The sequence below is a fragment of the Brachypodium distachyon genome, chromosome 3 (genome assembly GCF_000005505.3).
Source record: "Brachypodium distachyon strain Bd21 chromosome 3, Brachypodium_distachyon_v3.0, whole genome shotgun sequence".
Classification (NCBI taxonomy): Eukaryota; Viridiplantae; Streptophyta; class Magnoliopsida; order Poales; family Poaceae; genus Brachypodium; species Brachypodium distachyon.
The window spans coordinates 22,358,879-22,382,729 of record NC_016133.3 but is presented as its reverse complement, the minus strand read 5'-3'; the positions used below and the strand labels follow the sequence as shown (position 1 = coordinate 22,382,729).

The following is a 23,851-nucleotide window of genomic DNA, read 5'->3' as shown; positions in this document are numbered from 1 at the left end:
ACAGCTGAATGCCGGAGCTGCATAGAGGTAGTGGGAGCCGAGAGTGAGAGCGGTCAATTAATAATTCAACCGGGGCCTGCTTGTTCTCGACAATCCCTACGTAGACCTAGCTAGCTACAGCCCCGGGTGGATTATCTGGATGGTGGCAAACAAATTTGTTTTAGCTACTGCTTTGGCTTGATCTGCTTTGGCTGCTGGCTGGTGCGTTCATGCGAGGATTCGCAACGCGGGCGCCAGCGAGCGATGGATGGATCGAGCTTATCCGGTGCCGGATCGAGCTTTGCTTGAGCTTGTTGGTTTTGTTTTAGCTAGCCAGTTGAGCCGACACCAGGGTTACCAATCAGAGATCACTTGCTTGCTTGCTAGTTGCGAAATTATTTGACAATGAAATATTTCGTGGAGAGAGCACTTGCTTGCAGACCTGCGGTCAATCTGCGTGCGTGCCTAGAGGTCGGCCAGCTGATCAATCTGTATGTTAACCAGTTACAATGCGCTACAGTACATCGCCGATGCTGCTCTGCTCAGTTCTATCAGCTCACCTGTGCTTTGAATTAAATACGAGTAAATTTCACGAAATCACACTTTTTGATGCCTGTTGAATCACAGTTAACGGAAAACCTTCCGCAGAAACACACTTTTTGACTCAAGTTGTCTCGGTTAGTCCGAAAACGAGTGGTTTGACAGTTTTGCTTTATTTCTTACTGGTGGGGCCCACCTGTCAGACGGCCCCAACCCTGTCTGACCGTTAGCCCACATTAAACCCCCGCGCCCCCCATCTCACTCCCACAATTTTTCGGAGCCGACGTGGCGTCTGACATGTGGACCCCACCCGTAAGGATTTAAGTAAAACCACCTAAACACTCGGTTTCGAACCAACTGAGACAACTTAACTCAAAAGGTGTTGTTCTGCGGGTTCAGCGACATGACTGCGGACTGCCTTAAAAACTGTAGTTTGTAAAATTTACTCATTAAATAATCTACATGGCTCGGCATAACATCTCTAACCGATCTACATTTTCAATCATAAAACTCTACCCAAAAAAAAGGATCTTGAAAGGGAGTTTTTCCTGTTGCACCAACCAACAATAGTCTCCTTCAGCAAAGAAAAATGAGCTCCCTCTTTTTTCAAATTTAATAGGCTTTGCATATCGACATTACCAACATGTGCACACACAAATTTAGAATTCAGATAAATACATGCTGAACTCTCAAGACAAAGGGGATCTCAGAAAGGAAAGAAAAGAAAAGAAAAGAAAAGATAGGACCCTAACGCCTACCATGTCCTGTCCTGCTCACCTTCTCCATGATTTCTGCATGATCCATCCTTCCTTTGCAAAAAGTATACATCGAATAGCAGAGAGCAGAGAGGAGGCGAGTGATCCCAGCACGACACACCCTTCAATTCCCTTTGGCAACGCACTCGACGCAGACAGACTCACAGACCTGGCCCTAGCTGGTCTGCGTCCCATGCATGCATGCATGCACTCCAGCGGCCGGCAGCTGCCGCTTTTCTATCTCCGATACGCAAGCGCTTTAGGGTGCAATCTCTCTGTCTCGCTCTCTCCTCCCTGTAAAAACATTTCCGTGTTGCTAGCCAATTGTATCTCCATATTCTGCAAGTGCAAGTAGCTGCCGGTGTGCCTTTTTTGCTAGTTATGGCGTGGCATGCACACACATTTCTGAACAGGCAGAAAATGTTTCCACAAAATTGAATTCTCCCTAAAGCGCGGAGTGTGGTCGATTGATATATTATTCCATTGATTTCTTCTTAGTTTTTTTATCATTCTTCAAATTTATTTTCTTTTGGCTTCAGTTTCTGTGAAAACAGCTTTAACTGCATGTGGTGGAGAGAAACTGGTCGAAAACTGCAGTCCGGTTATTTTAGCTTTTGTCATCTGAGTTTTTTTTGTCAGAATTCTCTGATAAAAGTCAATAATACCCTTGGACTGAAACATTGTGTCCTAACTAGCTGATATCATTAATTCGTAGTACTGTTTTGCTGCACATTGGAACAAGAAAACAATCTCCAAACATCAGAAAACTGGACCAGTTTTAAAACTATCTATCTGGACGTACTTTGAGCCGGCATATTTCTTTCTCTTAACCTCATGAAAGACCCGATTTAACTCTTCTTTGAACAGTCTTCTGTATCTATAAAGGCTTGGCTGGATATTGTTGAAGATGAAATCATTTCTTATTTTCCAAATGCTCTAGAAGATCATAATTGTAATCTCCGTATGAAAAGGCACTCCTAATTCATGCTTGTTAGCTGCAAAATTATCATGAACTCTGTAGATTTTCACCTCACGTTCCCTTGTACCATATGACCGTTGATGCTTTGGTTTGAATGAAAACGACCATTCTTGATATTTTCTTGGTTGAAAGAAGAGAGAAGATGAGTTTTCAAAGCTCCATCAGCGTAAAGTTGGGATAATTGATGTCGTCAGTCAACACTGTGTCTCACTTTGCTGATGATTTGATCGGTTGCTTTGCCAGCTGCATGCCATGTTGAATTATAGAACCAACTAGCTAGAGCTACCTATGTGGCGATACGGGCATGTAGATTAGCCACTAACACTTATTTATGCTATGATTAGTGGGTCCTAAATTGACAAACCGAGATCGCGTAATTGGATGTTCTGGCGTCACCTCACTGCGCTCAACATTCATGCGAAGTGAACCATGTCATGTCTCATAATAACGATCACTAATGTCAGACCATCAGAAAAAGAAACACTCAATGCCCACTTATATGTTTACCACAAAAAGATGCAAGGACAGCTGCAGGAATTATATCAATTAGAACCTAAAACGATGAGAATTGAAATTCTGGACTGGAATCATCTTATTACGGCAGCAAGTACAGAAGGCAAAATTAACTAGCACGAATTGTTATATTCCGAGAGTCACTTTAGCTGTCACTGTTACAGAAAGAATAAAAGAAAATTAAACTTATTCTGTGGCATGGCATTGATCTAAGCTTGCACTCTGCGTTAAATAGTACTCCGTATTGTCATCTTTTTACACACTTCGTGCAGTGTCCATATTAGTGCCCTTGTTGCAGATAATTGTGCCGTACCGATCCTTCTAAAACGGCTACAATAATGCATTCGATCCCCGTCATATCAAGAAAGCTTCAAGAAAGAGTGGATGCAGATCCCAAATAAATAGATTCACTTTTGCATCAGCATGGAGTAGCGTGCAGGTGTAGAACAGTTACCCAACTGACTGTGAAAGATTCAGTGATTCAGATCAAACTCTCTTTCAGGTGAGACCAAAGGTTTTATAAAGTAGTGTTTAGGATGATGAAATGTAGTAAAATGATTTCAGATTTGCGCATCATTCTCAAATTCTATTCTTAAAATATACTCCCTCCATCCCATATTAAGTATCAAAATATTACATATATCTAGACGTTTTTTAGCTATAGACACATCCATGTTTGGAAAAATTTGAGACACTTAATATGGGATGGAGGGAGTATGAAACTGAAATGGAACCATCTCATTTTTAAAAACTGTCGGAATCGGTTAGTTCGTTGGTTCCAAATGGAATAAATGGTTCCAAATGGAATAAATGGTTCCAAGTGTTTGGTTCTCAAAATAAAAAAAGATAAACCGTCCTATTTCATTCCCACAGGACTAGAACCATTCCATTCCTCTACAACCAAACATTGTCTAAGAACATATACAGATGTAGGTCACAAGTGCCAGTTTTATGCATAATGTAAACGCGATGCGACATGCAATCATTGTCAGTTATAAGTTCAGATACTATTATGATCAAGGTACACTACATATTTTCGAAAGACAAATGTTGCGATGATGTTTGAAGGTCAATACAACACACTGCAACGAGGAATAAAGAATTATCGGAGATATCAGGTCCCAAGTTTACCTCTGACACAGCCGCAACTCCAGTCTCCAGGAACAACACAACGGTACATTTTCTCTGTGAAATACATCATGTAGATAGGCCACGACTTGCCTTTTGAGCTATGCTAAAATCAGAACAGTTCATATCTGAGCTGTGCGCAAATTTCACAAAACAATAGTATGCTCTCATTGTTGTAAGATAGCAACAGATTACAATACTAACACGACATCAGTACCTATTCCTGCCGAGTAATTTCATCTGCCTAACTCTTTCCTCCTCCTCCTCTATCTTCTTTCTGCGCAAAGCTTCTTCTCTTTGCTTTTGGATCCTTTCCAGCTCCAAATATCGCTCCAACTCTTTCTGCTGCTGCTCTTGAGCTTCTTTTCTTTGAGATTCCTCTACTTTCCGTCGGTTCTCCTCAAGCATCCTATCCAGCTCCTCCCTCTCTCTTCTTTCTTGTTCCTGTGAATCAAGTGATTCCATTTAGGGTGGTTCTTCAAAGAATGAATAAAATTAGAGTAAAATGCAGCGCTAGTCATTAAAGTTGGCATCAATATTCACTTTAGTCCATCAACTTGTAAATGGCTGAATCAGTCCAATTAACTTGGCAGTTAAGTTCACCTTAGTCCAAATCCTCATCTAGAGCATGCTTTTTGCCAAATCGGCCGATTCCAGCCATGTATTTTTGAAGAAAAGCCTCAAAGTTATATTCAATTTGCCAAATAGCCCCTCAAATTCCCATCCCTCTCCTGAACCCCTCCCATAGCCAAATGCCTAGGAGAAACTCCCCCTACTCCATCGATTTGACCTGCTGTCGCCAACTAATGTCGATAGCATGAACTAATCACGTGGAATTGTTGATTCTTATGAAATTGAAAAGCAAAATTTCCCATTAGACCAGTGAGCGACTCAGTGTCGCCCAACCAATGGCGATGGTGTTTTCTCATTGTGACGAGAAAATTGCATCTGCACACACGGCCAGAGTGAGAAGATGAATTGATGGCCTATTTGACATATTGTAAATATTTTCAAGGGGGGTTCGCAAAAATAACATGGCAGGAATATGCCGGTTTGGGAAAAAGCGCGTCCCGGGTAAAGGGTTTGGACTAAAGTGAACCAAAATGCCAAGTTGGACCGATTTAACCATTTGGAAGTTGACTGAACATAACAAGTTTAAGGACCAGCGGTGTATTTTACTCAAAGCATTATGTACATTAGTTTAATATTATTACATTAATAGTCAAAACCAATTAAGAAATGCTGCCATTCCAGTTCATTGCAAACGGAAAATGGATCTACTGGCACCAAGAAAGCAGTACCAGCAAAATAGTACTCCCTCCGATCCATATTAATTGTCTCAAATTTACCCAAATATGAATGTACCTATGCCTAAAAAGCGTCTAGATACATGCAATATTTCGACAATTAATATGGATTGGAGGGAGTATATAAAGAAGCAGAATCAGTTGCAGCTAAACTAGTCAAGCCCCGTGTTGCTTTAAGCAAAAGGTTATATGGGTTAGGAGCTAGGATAATATATTGAAGCTGGCGATTTTCATCTGCCAAATTTTCAAGCAGTTCACTAGCTTCACCAATCAATATCTCAAGATGCTATTGTAAGCAATGATCAACCACAATAAGGATGTAATGACATGAATAATACTTACTACTTTCTGCCTGGCTTCCTTAAGAGCTGATTCCTTTTCTTTCAGTAGCTGAGCATCAACCTCGTCAAATAACTTCTTTATACCGTCCTCAACTCGGTGTTTTATTTCATTTTTTACCTCCTCAGAGTTCAGATGTTCCTCGACATTTTTCCTTATATCTTCTTCAACTCTCCTAGCAAGCTCCTCTTCCAATAACTTGAGTTCAGCTTCCTTTTGGCGCCTGCAGTGAACAATGCAGAGTTATACGGGTAAATTGCCTTCAGGCTTCAACAGACAGCATTACGCTTTAGATGTTAAGGACTGGACTTGACAGAAACGTGCAACAACATGCCTGACAGTGCATGTGGTTCGTTCGCCCCTCCCCTTTCCCCCCTTCAACCAGGTCTGTTCCAGGTTACCCAGACCCATTCAAATTGGCTAAAAGAAGCTGCCAACAAGCGCTCACCTATTACCGCCTCCTCCTCCGGCGATCTCCATGGAGCATCTCCTTCCTGCTAGCCTGGTCTAGACATGGATACCTTGATCACTCTCCCACGGCCTCAAGGTTGCAGCACAGATGCTTCAATGTTTCCACCCTACTGTTCACTTCGTGAGCGGTTCCTCTTCCTGCCCGGCCTTTTTTCTGGTGGTGGTTTTTGGTCCTTCGAGCTTTCATCTTGATGAAGATTCAGTGGGTTTGGCGCTCAATGCTTGCCTGGGAGGAGATCCAGCTGGTTTTGATGTTCAGTAACTAAGTGTGAGATGTTTTTGTTTTTTCAGTGGCTTCAAAACTTGTGGGACACTTTCCAATCTCTCAAAGGCTACTCCTCGGTGGATATCAATTCTTTTTTTCATTTCTACAACGCAAGTGCATCTACAAATTGTGCCGATGAATCCCATATGGTCTTACGAAATTATGATTCTGATCTGCGATGGTTCATTATGCGCAAGCGTCAGCGCTCTATACCATGCTATCTGCGCCACATTCCTAATGAGATTTCTAACAGCAACTTCATACAATCCAATGCTTCTCTGGCCCCAAGGCAGATCTCGCTTTCGTGAAGCTGTAGAAGAATCATGAATGCAGTGACTTGGAATTGGGTAGCTTTGCGTTCAAAGTTTGCCAGGATTCCTCATCGCCAACGTCATGGCAGCCTCCTCGGTTTGGACTGACTATTGCCACTGATGGGTTCTGGCCCTCAAAGGCGGCCAATTTTGAACTTCATGGCTATAACAGAAGGTTGTCCAATGTTCCTAAAAGCAATTTCCATTGGAGGAGAGATAAAACCTTAGTATCTACCTAGATTAGCTTGTCTTCTACCCTTCTGGTCCTATTTGTACTCCCTCCGTTCCGGTATACGGGGCTGTTCTTCCCATCACCCCGATTCCACATTACGGGGCTGTTTTCCGCGTGCCATCGTACGAAGCAAAACAACTGAACGGGCTGCAATCAAGGCGGAAGAGAAAAGGCCCACGCTGCCCACTTCCCGATTAAAGCGCTGATATAGGAAAGCTTAAACAATTGCCTGAGCAATTAATGCAAACGGAAGCCAACCAATCAGCCCTACAAAATCTCCAAGGCTGTTGAATTATAGAACTAATCGAGGCAATCTGGCACGTGCGCTGCTTGGCCGTTTTTCATTCTAATTGATCTGCCCACTCATCGCCCGCCTTGGTTAGAGGGAACTGAGAGAACGGCCCCGTATACCGGAACGGAGGGAGTAGTATACTTGTATATATTGCTTGCTTTTCTTTTTCTTATCTTCATTGATAGATACTCCTTCCATTTCAGTTTATAAGGCCCAACTCTTAAACTCACAATAATCAAGGAATGCCTAGTTAGATGTTAGACTAATTATTAGTAAAGCATGCATGCAGACCAATCTCCTTATGCATTGGTTGGTTCCAAAATATTTGTTTGTTTCCAAAATAAAAGGGTTTACATAATTAAAATGTGAGATTTTTTAGATAGGCCTTATAAACTGAAAAGGAGGGAGTAATATCTAAGGTATTCATCTTTGAGAAGTTGAAGTGATTGAGGAAGTTGGACTTGAGACTGTAGTCCAAGTGGTCACCTACAATGCAACAAATTGCAAAGCCCTTGTATTGTGCATACTCTTAACATTGCATTGAAGAATATATATGTGACACAAAGAACAATGACGTCAATATTTTTTATCTTTGGTTTATAAAAGAGATATCCTATGATGCCTCATTTGTCAAGAATGACATAATGTTCATGGCATGAGGTTGTCTATGTTCAAGGAGTTCAGTTGCGAAGACTACATCCGTACTCAGTTTCATATTCCCGTTCATGTCTTCTATGCTGATTTTGCTAGCAAGTATATCTCTCATACCTGCACAGCTTTCTTGCTGAGCAGGGCACGCTTGCTCAGTTCTCTTGTTCTGGTGCTCATGCTCCGAACGGTGTTGTTGAGCGCAAGCATCATCACCTTCTTGAGATGACTCGCATTCTGATGATTGTCGCCACAATTCCTCCTCACTTTTCGGCTGAGGCTGTCTGTTCACACTACCATATAGTATCTCATTAACATCCAGCCTTCCTCTGCTCTTCAGGGTGTGATTCCTTTTGAGCGTCTTTTTGGTCTTCTTCCGGACTATTCTAAGCTTCATTTGTTTATTTGTGTATATTATGTTCTTTTAGCCCCTCGTAAACGCATCAAACTGACTGCTCAGTCTGCTGAGTGTGTCTTCTTGGGATACAATGCCGAGCATAAGGGCTATCGGTGTTGGGAACCCCTCAGTTAAGGATTTCTTAGAACATGACTTTTGACGAGTCTTGTCCTTTCTATACGGGTTCATCTTCTCCTTCAGGTTCTTCCGTCGAACTTTTGTCTTTTCTGACTTTTCCTGACACTCCTGTCACTGTCTTGCTCTCCTCTACCCATCGCACTGAGTCTCCACATATTACTTGTGCTGGCTCCCCACTAGTTTCACCACGTGCTCCGTCTCCTATGGCCCCTAAGGCTCCTCCAGGTCCCCCTGCTCTGATTTCTCCCTATCCACTGTTCTACACACGACACCCACGGTGATGTGGCCTCCTGATGTGCGGTCTAGCTTCTTCTGATGTGTCATTTTCTCCTGCCTCAGTCTTCTCTGGACGTCTTGCCTGACGTGTCGTCTTCTCTCGACATGTTAGCTTATCCTAGTGAGTTGTATCCATCTTCTGATGCTCCAACTCCATATGGTCTCCACTGGTGCGCTCGTCCGTGTTTGCCTATTTACCGACATGGTTTTGCTGGAGCAGCTCTTTCCGAGCCGACCTCCCACCGATGATGATGTTGTTCACGAGGAATGGAAGCATGCAATGGAGGAGAACCTTGCTGCCTTGAGCACATGGGCACATGGGATCTTGTTTCTCTTCCTCCACATGTTCGTCCCATCACTTGCAAGTGGGTCTACAAGGTTAAGACCCACTCTGATGGTGCTCTTGACCGCTGCAAGGCTTGGCTTGTGGCCTGTGGCTTTCAGCAGGAGAATGGTCATGACTCTGACGAGACATTTGCTCATGTGGCCCACATGGCCACTGTTCTTACTCTCCTTGGGGTGGCTTCTGGTCGACAATGGTCTGTTTCTCAGCTTGATGTAAATATGTCTTTCTCAATGGTGAGTTGCTTGAGGTCTACATGCACCCACCGCCTGGGTATTCTGTTCCTGGCGGCACAGTGTGTCGCCTTTTTATCACTCTTTATGGTCTTAAGCAGGCCCCTCATGCCTAGTTTGAGTGTTTCACCTCTGTGGTCACTACTGCTGACTTTTTGTTCACATTTCGTCCCATGTCCGGACTCTTCTTCTGTATGATAAAGCTTCATGCATATTCAGATTCTACTTGAGCTAGTGATCCCTGTGAATAGGTCACTTTCTGATTTAAACATACAAACAAACAAAATGGAGTTTCCCGTTCAAGTGCAGAGGCTAAGTTGTGAGCTATGGCTCTTTTGATAGCAAATGTATCTTGGCTACAGTGGTTGCTTCAGGATTTTGTTGTTTCTGTCATTACACCGACTCCTGTTTTATCACAGTACAAGTACTACCAGTATTGTCCATGACCTTGTGAAGCAGGAACTCACCAAGCATATTGGTGTCAGTGCTTCTTTTGTGCAACCACGTGTGCAAGATCAGGTTGTTGTTCTTCAGTATGTGCCTTCCGAGGTCTACTCGGTAGATGTCTTTATGAAGCCGCAGACTAGAGCACAGCATAACACCTACCTACCACCAAACTCAGTGTGGTGGATCCACCGTGAGTTTGAGGGGGTTGTTAGTCTGTTAGAGATATATAGCTGTATTGTACTAGGACTTCTGTATTTTGGATTACTAGTTTAGCACTTTGTACCTGTGTATATTGTGGTCTAGAGCCTGTAAAATAGATCAAGTTGCTATTTCCATAGTAAGCACAGCCTGTTAAAAAATTTAGCTTAGAAGGTACTTGGACAGCGGGCATCTTCCTCTTGTTGTGAGAGGATCTGGAGTACGTATGCTTTTATACATATGTGGGATGTTCAGGGAGATGGAATCAAGAGCTTTACTTGGTGTTGGCATGCTTGAAGGTACCGATATTTCACTTGAACTAGAATTGGATGAGATGATAGATGATCACCCTTGAGTCTTAACCTTCGGCTTCAAGCCTTCAACTATGATCTTGTTATGTTGTGTAATGCACTTTTGCGATGTTTGTCTATGGCTTAAGGCCACCTGGGCCTTGTATCCTCCTATTTATCATGTTATGTTCTCAACTTGTGGGTGTGTCCTATCGGCTATTTTTGTAGGATCACTCAATCATTGAGGACTTGAAAAGGAGTCATGGAGGGCAAAATATAGGCAGTACTTTGATCTCATCTCACATCTTAAAATAATCATTTTTTCTTTATTACATGGTGTTTTGAATTATTTTATATATCTGTCTATCCCCGTATGACTTTTTGGAAAATTTTGTATCCCGTGCCTCCGCGTCCTATCCCCGTATAGGTGCTTCATAGGCATTATGCAGTGGTTCTCGTCACCTTACTACTTTGGAAACCCTGGAAGACCATTCAAAATTTATTCACATGCAAGAATTCGAGTTCTGAGTAATGCATTTTATAGTGCCTCCTACCGAATACACTCCCCAACAACATGGACGGAGCCAGGCTAATGCCTGGGTATGCAGTGCATTCCAGACTTTTTGGCAAAAAGTTTGTTACTGCTAGTACTTACAACTTAGCATACATGTGTATGAGTAATATGTGTATTTCTTTGTATATCGTACCAGTATAATGTTAGCCACCTTTTCAATTCCACCTATGTTACTGCCTTGCATGTAATTAAGTTTCACTGTCTGCAGGACCATCTCTGAGCTCTCGACATTCTCACTGTACCGAAGGCAATTTTGATCATGATTTTTCAAATTTATGTGTCTAGCCATTCGATCATGTACCTACGTATAGTGGCACGAATCAATCTAGTCAATCTAGATATGAATGCAGCCGATGAATTGAGCCGGAACCCAATGCAACCAATACTGTTAGTCAATTATGTATACGCTAGCCGCCGTCTCCTTGCCTCCGTTGGTACAATCACTCTCACGTCGACTAGTTCTTTGTCGCAGAAAAGAAACTTTGCATACCCACCTTTGAAATTCTTACTCCGCCAAAGGTACTTCCAGCTTTCCTATATCAAGCAAAACTGTACACTTCTTTCACCATGTCGCTTGAACTGAAGTCGGATTAACTTATTGCCTTATTTTTAAGGTGGTACATGAAAATTTCAACCATTGATCAATGACATGCAACAAAGGCTGGAGTATCCCCAATTAAATGCCTCCTGTACTAACAGCCATCAGCCTCATATTCTGCTTTTCCTTCTGCATACTTGAATTGAATTTATCGTAACGTGTTATATTGACTTTGAATACAATTCTTTTTTTTTATCTTTCAGACTAAACAAGGGACAAAATATGCTGCAGCATAAGTGAATGTTTCATTAAACATAGGATCAATATGTCTTGGCACTTTAACCCTTTTACCTAATCGAATAAAGCTTATAAGGTTTAATGTTTTATCGTCTTTAACCCTGTTTTCAATTTTTACATTCATATATGTTTGCTCGCCAATACTAGAAAAACAGCACTTCCATATTTATGCTAGCCACCCCTATTGTCACACCTAACATGTAAACAAATATTCCATTAAAAAGGATGAAGCATCCAACCAGTACAAGTCTTTCACAAACACACACAAACACACAGAGAGTCACCATTTTTTAATACTCAGTGAATTGGAGTATAAATGGTTAAAAAAAACTATCTAGACAATCTTTAGAACATGTAAGAAAGTCTTGGCCTATGTTGTTGATTTGCACGTACATGAAGCATTCCATTGCTCAAGTCGTGCTATATTAGTTTGCCACATCAAATATGTGCCTTAATGGGTTGGAGTAATTTGTATTTTGGTGATCTTTTGATTGGTGAACAAAATCAAATGATGAAGTAGAACCAAGATACCAAGATTGGAAGGAAACTATTTCTTGATAAGCAAACTCTCACTCCGAGAGCTAAAGATTTTAGTATAAAAGCTAAGAGGTGACAGCAGCAAATTGGTCATCTGTATAAATGGAAGCAACGAGAAGAACAGGGGTTTACCTTTTCTTTTCTTCTTCTTCTTTCCTTTGTTTTCCGATTAAATTGTTTTGCTCTGATCCATGACTTGGGCTACGAGAGTTATTTATGAGCGAACTTGTGCTGCTCCGACTTCTCCGTCTTCTTTGTCGTCTTGGTGATGGAGAGCTTCTACGCTTTCTAGGAATTGGAGAGTGGCTCCTATCCCATCTTGGAGAAGGAGATCGAGTTTTTCTCCTAACAGAGGGACAACAGAATTATAGGGAACGCAAAATACAATAGCACAAAAAATAAGAAGTGCGATATTGATGACTACAGGCAGAAGAATAGACATGTCAGAATGCATGCCAAGAATTGGAAGAAAATCATTCAGGTGACATATCAGCATGTTGACGTGCATGAACATGTCAATTCAGAGAAGTTTCTAGATAGGTGAAGCAGAAGTGAAGCTTAGTAACATGCCAGAGGGCGTTCATAAAAAACAGTGTCCATCTACAATTTTGCGGATAGAGAAGCTATTCAAGTAGGAAAACACATCAGCTTCTGGGCTAATAAATTAATAATGCTGTAGCAGAGTCAGGACATATCTACGCTACCTGCAGACAAGTGCATAGGTATTGATAATCAGTTACAACATAAATAAATTCTTACCTCCTAAGACACAGGCATGATGCTTCAGCAAAAAATTGCATCCGCTAGTAATTCCATAAATGATTAGGGCGTTAACACATTGGACATAAATTAGATTTGGCAGACTTGCAGAGTTACACTAGATTGACAGCAGCCCTACATGCGGAGTTAACAAAAAATAATTGTTGCACAGATGACTAAATGACATACTTATACAAAGTGTCCACCAACTGCTTCCAAACAGGTAGATCAGCACATCTTATATATACTACAAAGAACAGTAACGGCAAAAAACGAATACCCTTCTAATCTTCAATGTTTTTACATGACCACATTCCCTTCTATGAGATCCAATTGCCAAGACAGAAGCAAAATAATATCTATATGATGTATTGTGGAAACAGTATTTTTCCCATCCGCTTCACATTCCATGACATTGAGTGTTAGCAGGTGTGCCATTGCTTATTTCGGGTGTCTGTTAACATCACGATTTATACCCATTCTTCGACTAATTCAGCTCTTCATCCACAACATTGCCCCAAAAATCATCTATCAATAATCTTAATCTTCTAGGCACCTGAAGGTGCATTCCAATCCCAGCTAATGTGTACCCTGAGAAAAATGAATGCAAACAGTAGCTGGTCTCGGACCAAAGACCGCACCAGAACACCCAAGGATAGTCACCTACACACTTCAAGCAGTATATAGCTCTGTGGTAGCATGATAACTGTCAATAATCAACTGGCAAGAAGGTTTGGAAATGATACAGACTATGGCAGCGAAGCAGTAAGCCGACTAGAGTGCAGTCTTGAGCTATAACCTAGAAGAAACTTTACCTAAGCAATTTTGGGAAAGGTGGGGGGAGGGGAGAGGCAGGGGTTTGGGGGCACGCACCGGGAGGACGCGTAAGGGGAGCGGGTGCGATCTCGTCGGGGCCGCCGGATACCGTAGCGCGGGGAGGGCGACCGGCGCCGGCGGTGGGCTGGCGGCGAACGGGACACCGCGCGCGGCATCACTCGCCGTCAGGCTTCGGCTGGGACAGCGCACACGCGCAGCAATGACCGCCACGGACTTCGGACTCGCTGCTGCGTAGACGGGGATGGGAGGCGAGGCGAGATTGCGAGAACCGTTTGGGCGGACTAGGGTTCACGGTGGGCGAACCCCGGGCCGGACTCAATAAAAGCCTGTTTACCGAGCCCAGCCCGAAAATATGCCATTTACGTATTAAAATAATTATTTTCAGAATAAATAAATAATTTTTATATCTGTTTTCTCTTAAAAAAAATATCCATTTTTAGTCATTTCGGTTTTTTTGGGCTTTCGGGCCGGGCTTGGGACGGAGCCCGGCCCGGGACATCAGGCTTCGGGCCCAGGTATAGTTCAGGGCACCATGCACCCGTCTGGCCGACGGGTCAAAGACCATCGCCGAATTATTTTTTATAATAAGCAAATTTTTAGTGCTTTTTTAGGGAGACTGGCAAAAAAATTCGTTTTTATTTTTTCATTTTTGCGGGTAAAAATTCTTTTTTATTTTTTCATTTTTTTGCGGGTAAAAATTCGTTTTTATTTTGCTAACGAGTATCTTCTCTTATCAGCAGGAGCGCTCAATACCAAGGCGCATAAGCGAACAACCACGATAAAAACCAGCACTATGTTTGTTGGATGTATGTCTATCTATTATGTGAATTATTTGAAGGCCCGAATATCATGTTTGGGTGTTTTTGGTATTGGCTCCTGGAAATGAAAATTGTGCAAAAAGTAGAACTTTTTGCAGTAGTAGACGGTGGGCAAGTCGAGATAAGGCCCAGAGGACCAGCACAAGCACACTAATGAACACCAAAGCCAACCGGATCCTAGAACACCGACCGGGTCAAAAGGGATTTGCCGGAGACAGACAACTTTCAATTTTAGCAAATTATATTCATCAATATCAGCTTTCCTCTTCTTATGACAAAAAGGCACCTCCTGAAGGCTCTGGCACTTCTTTCATGTTCTTTTTTAGAACAACGACATGACTTTATTTATTTTATGAACTGAGTACAATTATAAAAAAGATTAAAACGACAACAATTCTTGTGGTAAAACAAAAGTTACACATTCTTTTTAAACCAACTTCTGCAGATATGTGCCTTATCATTCGTATCTTGATATTTTTCCAAATATCTTGTCAAGAAACAGTAAAAAATCAAACCTGCATAAACTGAACTAACTTTCTAGGTTTTACAAAGCCACGTGAGCTGCGGACCCTAGTGAGTGAGCCACTTGTCATGGCTCCATAGGCACACATTTAGTACTTGCATGATTGTATCGAATATCGCTAATTAGTTCCGGACAGTCGGATACTACCATGACTATGTGCATCGATTGATGCACAGGCCGAAAACGTTTTCCCTTTTTGACAAAAAAGTTTGATTTTACCTAGGCCAGAAAAAAAGGACAACTAGCGTCAGACGTCATATGAGGAGAAATGCAGCTCTACATAAATAGGTGAAAAGCCTTGCCCAGAGTTTACATGGTGTTGGAAAGACCGTACCACATGTCCAGCCCACTCCTACCCCAAACACTCAAATAGAAACCAGAAGCTGAAGCAGCCCAACAAAAAACCATACAGCTTAGCCATACGGGTCGGGAACAGAAAAAACATCAAAAAGCCCACAAACTCCCATTTGGGACTCGAGCAACAGGGAAAATAAACAGCGCATTCCTCGAACGGGCAGCCAGGTGACTGAGCCAGTGAGTTCGGAGATAAGTAAAAGTCTTAGTTTCAACGAGAGCAACAATAAGAATAATAGTGGATCATAAGCTGGCTATAGCGATTTAAATATTCTCTCCGTCAAACAAAGTATGTCTTAATTTTGACTTAAATTTTAATGCATCTATACACTAAGTCATGTGTAGATACATCCAAATTTTGATAAACTTGAGACATTTTTTATTGGACGGAGTGAGTATCATATTGGTGCTTAGTTGGATGAGTGAGAAGTAGAAGTGGGTTGTAGCCTGTAAGGGCATCTTTAACAAAGGGTACTACACGGATACCAAAAAATAGTGGCCAATGTAGAGGAGAAATGAATACTACAACTAAGTAGTGGTTACTCGAAAAAGTAACAGGTACTACACAGATACCAAGACAAGAAAGAAGATGACATGTGGGTCCATCAAAAAAAAAAGATGAATAAACATATTAAGAAAGGGAGAGAAAAATTTTAGTATCAACCACTATTATAGATGCCCTATGCTAACAGGCAGTTACAGCACGAGCTCTCAGACAATTTGTGAGAGTAAAATATGGACCCAAATTTAATAAAACACAACATCTTATAACTGACTATTATACTTTAGAGGGGTTCGGATATTATTATTACCCTTGCTCTAAACATACGAAGATCCATGTGTGGAAACTGGAAAGGAAACCGTTAATCATCTGCTATCTGTGTTCTGTTTTTGTCCTGGAATCATACCCCAAGGCTAGGAGGTGGACGTAGAGGGCCTGGTTCCACGCATCCGGCACGCCCGGCAGGCACCAGTGGTTGCAGTCCTCCGGCGCGTCCGGCGGCGTCCCGGGCTCCCGGTGCCGCGACAGGTGGCCGTCCCTCCGCAGCTCCGTCATGTACGTTATGTTCAGGAACCGGGCGTTTCTCCCCTTCGTCCTCAGGCCTCGCGTGGCGCTGGAGATCATCGCGTTCATCCACGAGTACTCCTCCTCGCTGGATTGGTCGCCGCCGGTGGTAGTTCCTGCTGGTCCGCGCACGAGCCCCCCGTGTCCCATGTGCCATTTCTGCGTTCGAGTTCGAGCTGAAATTTGGGATGTAAATCAAAGTTTGTGCGATAAAATCCATGTCCCCATAAATCCACCTGTAATGAGAAGGCGAATAACTCCTGAAAAAGAAGTAGCTCTTGGAAAGTCGCGCACGACTGAGCTCCCAATCTGTCATAGTCTGCAGCGACAACCGGAACGCTTCCTTGATGTCCGTGGTCACGTTCAACCGCTTGCCAACCATGAAATAATTTCCTCTGGAACTAGTTAACAAAATAATCACATCAAAATAACCCGCGGCATTTGAGGAACGATGGTCGGACCGTAAATCCTACGTGACGACAACTAGGTCAATATTTCCCAAGCACGAGTCAAAACGTCCACGTGGCACGGTCAAACCTACGTGGCAAAAGAAGACAAGTCAACAAGTCAAACCTCTCATACCATGTTAAAAAGTCAAATGAGTTAGAGTAGGGGCAAAAAAAGTGTGAAGAGAGGCCCTTAGTTCATGATAGACCATGAACCAATCGCCACTTTTCTCACATGGTGAACACAAAAGATATGAACCAAGAAGCTACTTTTACCATTTTGCCCCCACTTTTTTCTCTCCCCCAAAGATAGCCATCGTCTTTGTCATTGACCCCTAGACTATAAATAACCCCCCATGGGAGCATGTATCATTCACTTTCACTTGAATAAACTCAAGGGAGAGGGCTACAGAGCCTCTTTGAGAGGAGCTCTAGTTTCGAAATCTCGAGAAGCCTCGTTCAGCCCGAGTCCGAAGGAGAGGAAATCGGTTAGAGTCTTAAGGGTATCTCGACCTCGCTACTTGGGAAGCTTCGTTCGGCCCAAGTACGAGGCGGCCCCTTTCGACCTCTCGCTAAGTGATTTGGGGAGACTGGATCGACCCGAACGCTTTGACTAACGACCCCCTCGAAGCTTCTCCTAACATAGGACTAAGTCGCACCCGCAAGGTCGACCGAACCTATTCAAAAAATATCGACGCATCAACTTGTCCAAGTGTACGGCGACTTCTCTATAAGGCCGGCATACACGCCCTACTTTTATACTCGTACTTGTGCCACCGAGGTTTGGCACCCCTTACTCTAATTGTTGTCGAGAACAACAACAGTGGCGCCGACCGTGGAGAACCCTCGCCGCAATTGAAGATTTAAAGGCCCCGACGAAGCCTACTTCATCGGGTCCCCAATTTGCCGCGAAGTCTACACGGTTGCAAACGAAGAAAACAAGTGACTCGGTGGCTCCCGAGGAAAAAGGAACCCTCACCAATCCGGACGTCGCCGCAAGCATGGTCGCCACGACAGAAGTCACGGTCGCCCCTCCACTACCGGCCGTCCCGGAAGGAACTGAGGTGCTCGAAACCGTCATAGGCGGTCCCTTGACACTCACCAACGTAGGGGCAAGGATCGGCGAGCTGCCTACGGTTGCCGCCCCCACAGGGGATACGAAACTCGGCATGCCTCGCTCGATGGGTTTCGTGCCACCTTCCCTACAACCAGTGGTGACCCTGCCCTCGGAACCTACAAGAGGAAACAATGTGGCGTCGGGAGGATCCGCGCCAGAAAACCAAGGAGTCCCGGCCTACGACCCCTCCAACCCTGGATTACCTCCACTAGCACTCGCCGCGATTGCCCAAGGAGCTCCTTGGTATCATCCTTACTGGGGGCTTCCGCTTTATGAGTGCCCCGCAAGCACTCTCCAACTCGCACATACTCAACATCAACCTCGCTTTATGAGTGCCCCGCAAGCACCCCTTGCTCCCCTCGTCGGGGTCGAACAAGGCGGCCACCAGGTACCACCTCAAGCTGCGCCTCGCGAGGAACGAGACCCCAGCGTGCATGGAAACGAGCAAGTGGCGAAATCCGGAGCCCGTGCCGGCGGCGAAAGAAATTCCCGTCGATGCTCTGACCCTCCAAGAAAACGCCGAGATCATTCTCCAAGCGACCCCTCTAGCGACGAAAGCGACGAGGGAGGACCTCGCCACCGAAGGAACCAAAAGAATCGGCCGACCTGCAACCCGCTCACGCGGGAGATCCAAGACGCGCCTTTTTCGCCGAGGTTCAAGCCACCCACAATACGGCGGTACGACAGGGAGTTGAATCCTCTTCAATTTTTGGATGTCTACTCCACCGCCATACGGGCCGCCGGGGGAGGTCCCGTCGAGATGTGCAACCTCTTTCCGTTGACCACCGTGATCGACGCATGCATGCAAGGCCTTCTCCAAGGAGAAGTAATCAGGCCCTAAGTCGCAATCCTCCAAGGACGACCGAGGAGCTTTATCGGATCTTGCAGGAATACGCCCGAGGCGAAGACAGGGACATTTCTAAGAAGGACGCGCCACGCGCCGCTCCCGAAGGAACTCCCTCGTCCGACAAACCCCCTGCGCCTGCTTCATCTTCCAAGAAGAAGAGGAGGAGGTGGGGGAAAAAGGGCGCCGGCGACCAAGCCCGGAAAATCTTCACCTTCGAAGGACAAGCATCATCCCAAAAGACCTGGCAACCCAAGAAGCCACCTCGTCCGACCGAGAGAGAAAATGGGAGATGCCTCATCCACAATTCGGCAAGCCATAGCACTGAGGAGTGCAACACTCTCATCGCGGCTCGCGAAGAATTCCAGGCACGAATGCAGGCCCGGCGCAAGAATGAAAAAACTGCCGAGGCTCCGCGCCCCGCCAACGTCCTCGTGGCTGACCCGGCACCTAAGGAAGACAACCTCCCGTTTCAAGAACCCGCGCATCACGTCGGAGTGATACTCAGGGGCTCCGCCACAGGCCGGGGATCGAAGCGACAGCGCAAGGAGTATGCTCGCAAAGTCAATGTCGTGGGAACCTTCACCCCGACACCACCACCGAAATGGGCAAGCATGCCAATCACCTTCACCGAGGAAGACGTCAAGGGGATACGCTTCCCGCATGACAACGCGCTCTTCGTGACGGTGATCGTCACAAATTCTGAGCTCAAAAAGATTCTGGTGGATGGCGGAAGTTCCGCCGACATCCTATATCTGAGCACTTTGAAGAAGATGATGGAACCACAAGGGGGATACAAGAACGGCTCGTTGCAGCCATCCCTTTATCCTTTCACCGGCTTCGTACCGGGGAAGTCCATTCAGCCGCTTGGACAAATTGAGCTCCTCACGACCTTCGGGGACGCCCCAAATCATCGAACCGAGCTCGTGCGCTTCGATGTAGTGGACATGGAGGCCTCCTTTAACGCCATCCTCGGGAGGACTACGCTAAACTGTCTCTGCGCCGCCGTCCACCACAACTTCTTGTGTATGAAGATCCCGGGCCCAAAAGGTGTGATAACGGTCTGCGGCGAGCAATCTTCCGACAGGAAGACTCTCTACTGCCATGAGACCAAGTGTGCCGAAAAGGGAAAATCATCTAAGAGTATCAACATGTTTTCGAATGTAGGAGCATCCGGAACCGATCACCCAGAGCGCTACATCCCTAAGCCCCTCCCCGAAGGAGAACTCAAGGAAGTACGCGTCTCCCAAGAAGACGCCACGCGCACGGTGAAGATCGGGGCCAACCTCCTGAGTAAACTCGAGGAAGAACTCGTCGACCTACTTCGCAAGAATTCCGATCTCTTCGGTTGGTCGCCTTCCGACATGGGAGGAGTCCCGCACGACGTCATGGAGCATCGCCTCGCTGTAAGGCCCGACAAAGCTCCCGTAAAGCAAAAACTTCGGAAACTCTCCACCGAGCGATGCAAGGTCATCAAGCGAGAAATCGCCAAACTTTCCGACGCCGGGCTAATCCGAGAAGTTTGGCACCCCGAATGGTTAGCCAATCATGTCTTGGTGAAGAAGGCCAACGACAAGTGGCGAATGTGTGTCGACTTTACCGACCTGAACAAGGCGTGCCCCAAGGACGACTACCTGCTCCCTCGGATCGACCAACTGGTCGACTCCACGGCGGGATGCGAAAGGTTGAGTTTCTTGGATGGTTATTCAGGATATCACCAAGTCCACATGGCCAAGGAAGACGAGGAGAAAACAAGCTTCATCACTCCCATCGGCACCTTCTGCTATCGCAGGATGCCTTTTTGTTTGAGGAACGCCGGCGCAACTTTCCAACGCCTCGTTAGCCACATCCTCAAGGAACAATTGGGGAGGAACGCCGAAATATACGTTGATGACGCCGTCATCAAAAGTCAAATTGCAGGAACTCATCCCAAGGACCTGCGTGAAACCTTCGACAATCTCCGCAAGTACATTAGATGAGGTTCGACGGCTCTAAGTGCCTCGACGGTGCGGGGGCTGGAAAGATCTTCGAATACGCCGCACATCTTGACTTCAATGCCACCAACAATATGGCAGAATACGAGGCGCTACTTCTCAGACTTCGACTCGCCAAGGCCATGGGAGTCCGACGCCTTCTCATCCAGGGAGACTCCCAACTGGTGATAAACCAAGTGGACAAGTCATATCAATGCCTTGATGAAAGAATGAAGAAATACATCGAAGAAGTTCGCAAGATGGAGCGGTATTTCCTGGGCATGGAGGCGCGACGCATTCCATGAGGAGAAAATCACTTGGCTGACAGGTTAACCCGAACGGCCGGTTCCAAAGAACCGCTGCCACCCGGTGCATTCTTCGAAGTAATTCGCGCGCCATCCATAAAGGAAGAAGCTGACGCCCTTGACGAAACTTCAAAGACCAGCATGGTCATCGACGCTCCACCCTCTTGGATGACACCGATTATCCACGCCTTGAAAGGCGAGGTGGACGAAGAAGCGGAAGGCCCAAGCACCAAAACTCTGCTCGCAAAAGCCAAGATGTACGTCCTCCTCGACGCATCCTATACAAGAAAGGACCGGCCGCGTTGCTTAAGTGCATAACTCCTGACCGAGGGGCCGAGCTCCTCCTGGAAATCCATTCAGGGATATGCGGCCACCATCTTGAGCCAAGGGCCACCGCGGCAAAAGCCTTACGTCAGGGATTCTATTGGCCCACCATGGTGCAAGACGCAATCATCATATTACGGAAATGCGAAGCTTGCTAGAAAATAGCTAAGTCAATCCATGCGCCCGTGACTTCCCTGAAGAATATCTCGATAACATAGCCATTTGCATGCTGGGGAATGGACCTCCTCGGGCCTTTCCCCTCATGCAACGGGGGCTGTAAGTACCTCGTGGTGATGATTGATTACTTCTCCAAATGGATAGAAGCAGCGCCGCTTGGCAAGATCACGTCACAGGCCGTTCAAAAAATTTTCTGGGAAAACATCATATGCCGATATGGTGTCCTGCGAAAGCTAACCGTGGACAACGGTAAATAGTTCGACTGTGCGGAATTCATCAAATTCTGCGAATGCCTTGAGGTCAAGCTGCACTTTGCATTCGTACCTTACCCCAAGAGCAACGGCGCATGCGAAAGGGCAAATGGACTAATCCTCCAAGGACTCCGCCGAAGGGTAGAGCACACGGTTAGCAAAGCAAGGGGAGCATGGGGAGATGAACTTGCTAGTGTAGTTTGGGGCATACGCACCTCCGTAAGCCGTTCCACGGGCCGAACACCATTCTCTTTGGTGTATGGAGCCAAAACAGTTCTTCCCGCCGAGGTTGAGTTCCGCTCACCTCGGGTCGAAAGGCTCCAAGAAGCCACCCAATTGCCTTCATCGAAAATGAAGAGCATCACAAGACAACCGTCGATATTGTGGAAGAAGCTTGTGACAAAGCCCTCATGAGACACGCCGTCTACGAGCAAAGCGCCGCACGCTTCTACAACACAAGGGTGCGGGAACGAGCCTTCTCCCAAGGAGATCTCGTACTGAAAAAGAATGTCGACCCAAAGCTCCAGCGCAAACTCGACCCTAAATGGGAAGGACCATACCGCATCGTCGCAGTGTTGGGAAATGGTGCGTACCACCTCGAGAATATGAAAGGGCAAAATCTTGTCCATGCCTGGAACGGCGACAAGTCCGACGTTTCTACGCCTAAGGAGGACTTTCAAGGGCAATCCTTGCCGCTCCCGAAAGGAGATCATCAACGCCCAACCGGCCTCTTCCCTACGAAACTTCGAGGGATCATAAGCGCCAACGAGGCCACGTCTACATAAGGCTTGTAAGTGCCCATCGGGCCATACGTTAAGACAAGGAAGCAAGGATAAATAAAGCAAGTCTTTGAGGAAAAATTAAGAGTGACACGAGACACTCACACGACTCATCGTCATAAAAGAGCCGCTGCCCCTGTGCCGCTCACCGAGGAACACGGAAAGGCCTCCGTTGGTCCGAGCATCCTCTAAAAATGTCCACGGACATAGGTCGCTACTAGCAACTTGTTCCTTGGTGGATCCTAGCGTGCCTCGAGGCCATCCACCAAGTAGAACCAAGTCCCCCGAGGACCGGAAGCTCCTTAAAATGCATTTAAGGGGAACCGTAAATAAGCGAGTTATGCATGAGCTTACTTACCTCGGAGAACCATGCTACCCGTATGCGAGACGTCGCGCGCGGGCCTGCATGATAGTAACCGGGTTAAAGCTCCATAATAATCACGGGAAAGCATAACTTCCTGAAGTCCGAAAAGGGAAAATTCCGTATGAAATTTCCCGAACGGCTAGTCGAAATGTCCGGATCACTACTGGCATATCGATTGTGACCCTCACAAGGGTACTAGGACCCATGGCTCGTCACCATGGCCTAAGGCACCGAAGCCAAGTCATATCCCAACGGCGACAGCAACTGATGACACAAAAGTGTAATCATAGCAAACGATCGCGAGCTGTATAAACTGAGGAAATATAGTACTTCACAAGAAGAAAATGTAGTATTCTGAGAAACACATGTTGAGCCAAGTTAACATTTCCGATAATGTCGACTACATGGTGAAACATGAGAAATACATGCTGAGCTAAGTTAACATTTCCGATAATGTTGACCACATAGTGAAGCATGAAACACAACAAAAAAGCTGCCTTACAACCTCTACGACTAAAAGCCTAAACATGCTAGCCATGAGGCTAAGTCAAGTGGAGATATGCAACATCGCATAAGTAAGCAGCTGATATACATCACCAACTCCGAGGGCGACGGGGCTCACACCTCACCATCACCCTCCTGAAGAGCGGGCTCAAGGCAACGCACAAAGTGTCGAGCCCGAACACGAAGAGGAGCACCCTGGTCAGCCAGAAACTTTTTCGCCCTGTGAGACATCTCACCCTCAAGCGCGCTCATCCCGGAACCGCCGTCCAGGACTGCCGCAACCGCCGAAGAAACAAGTCGAGCACCCATACTCAGGAGGCACTTCTTCACGGTAGGCTCGATGAGCTCCACCTGGGAAGTAAGCACCCTGCTCGGCTCATCCA

The 23,851-nt window shown here is 45.6% G+C and overlaps 1 protein-coding gene across 2 annotated transcripts; it reads right to left on the bottom strand.

Annotated features, from left to right (window-relative positions):
• Window positions 1–3,776: 3,776 nt before the first annotated feature.
• Window positions 3,777–13,888, bottom strand: LOC100840931 (uncharacterized protein At1g10890). Of its 2 annotated transcripts, none has more exons than XM_014899969.2 (4): window positions 13,660–13,888; window positions 12,160–12,372; window positions 5,544–5,763; window positions 3,777–4,338 (listed from the first exon to the last, which is right to left on the bottom strand). In XM_014899969.2, exons 1-4 carry the CDS (start codon window positions 13,776–13,778, stop codon window positions 4,105–4,107), a joined length of 786 nt encoding a protein of 261 aa, XP_014755455.1. In that variant the 5' UTR covers window positions 13,779–13,888; the 3' UTR covers window positions 3,777–4,104. The 2 variants fall into 2 exon arrangements, with proteins under 2 accessions (XP_014755455.1, XP_024317938.1); XM_024462170.1 differs by lacking the exon at window positions 13,660–13,888 and adding an exon at window positions 12,787–13,624.
• Window positions 13,889–23,851: the final 9,963 nt, after the last annotated feature.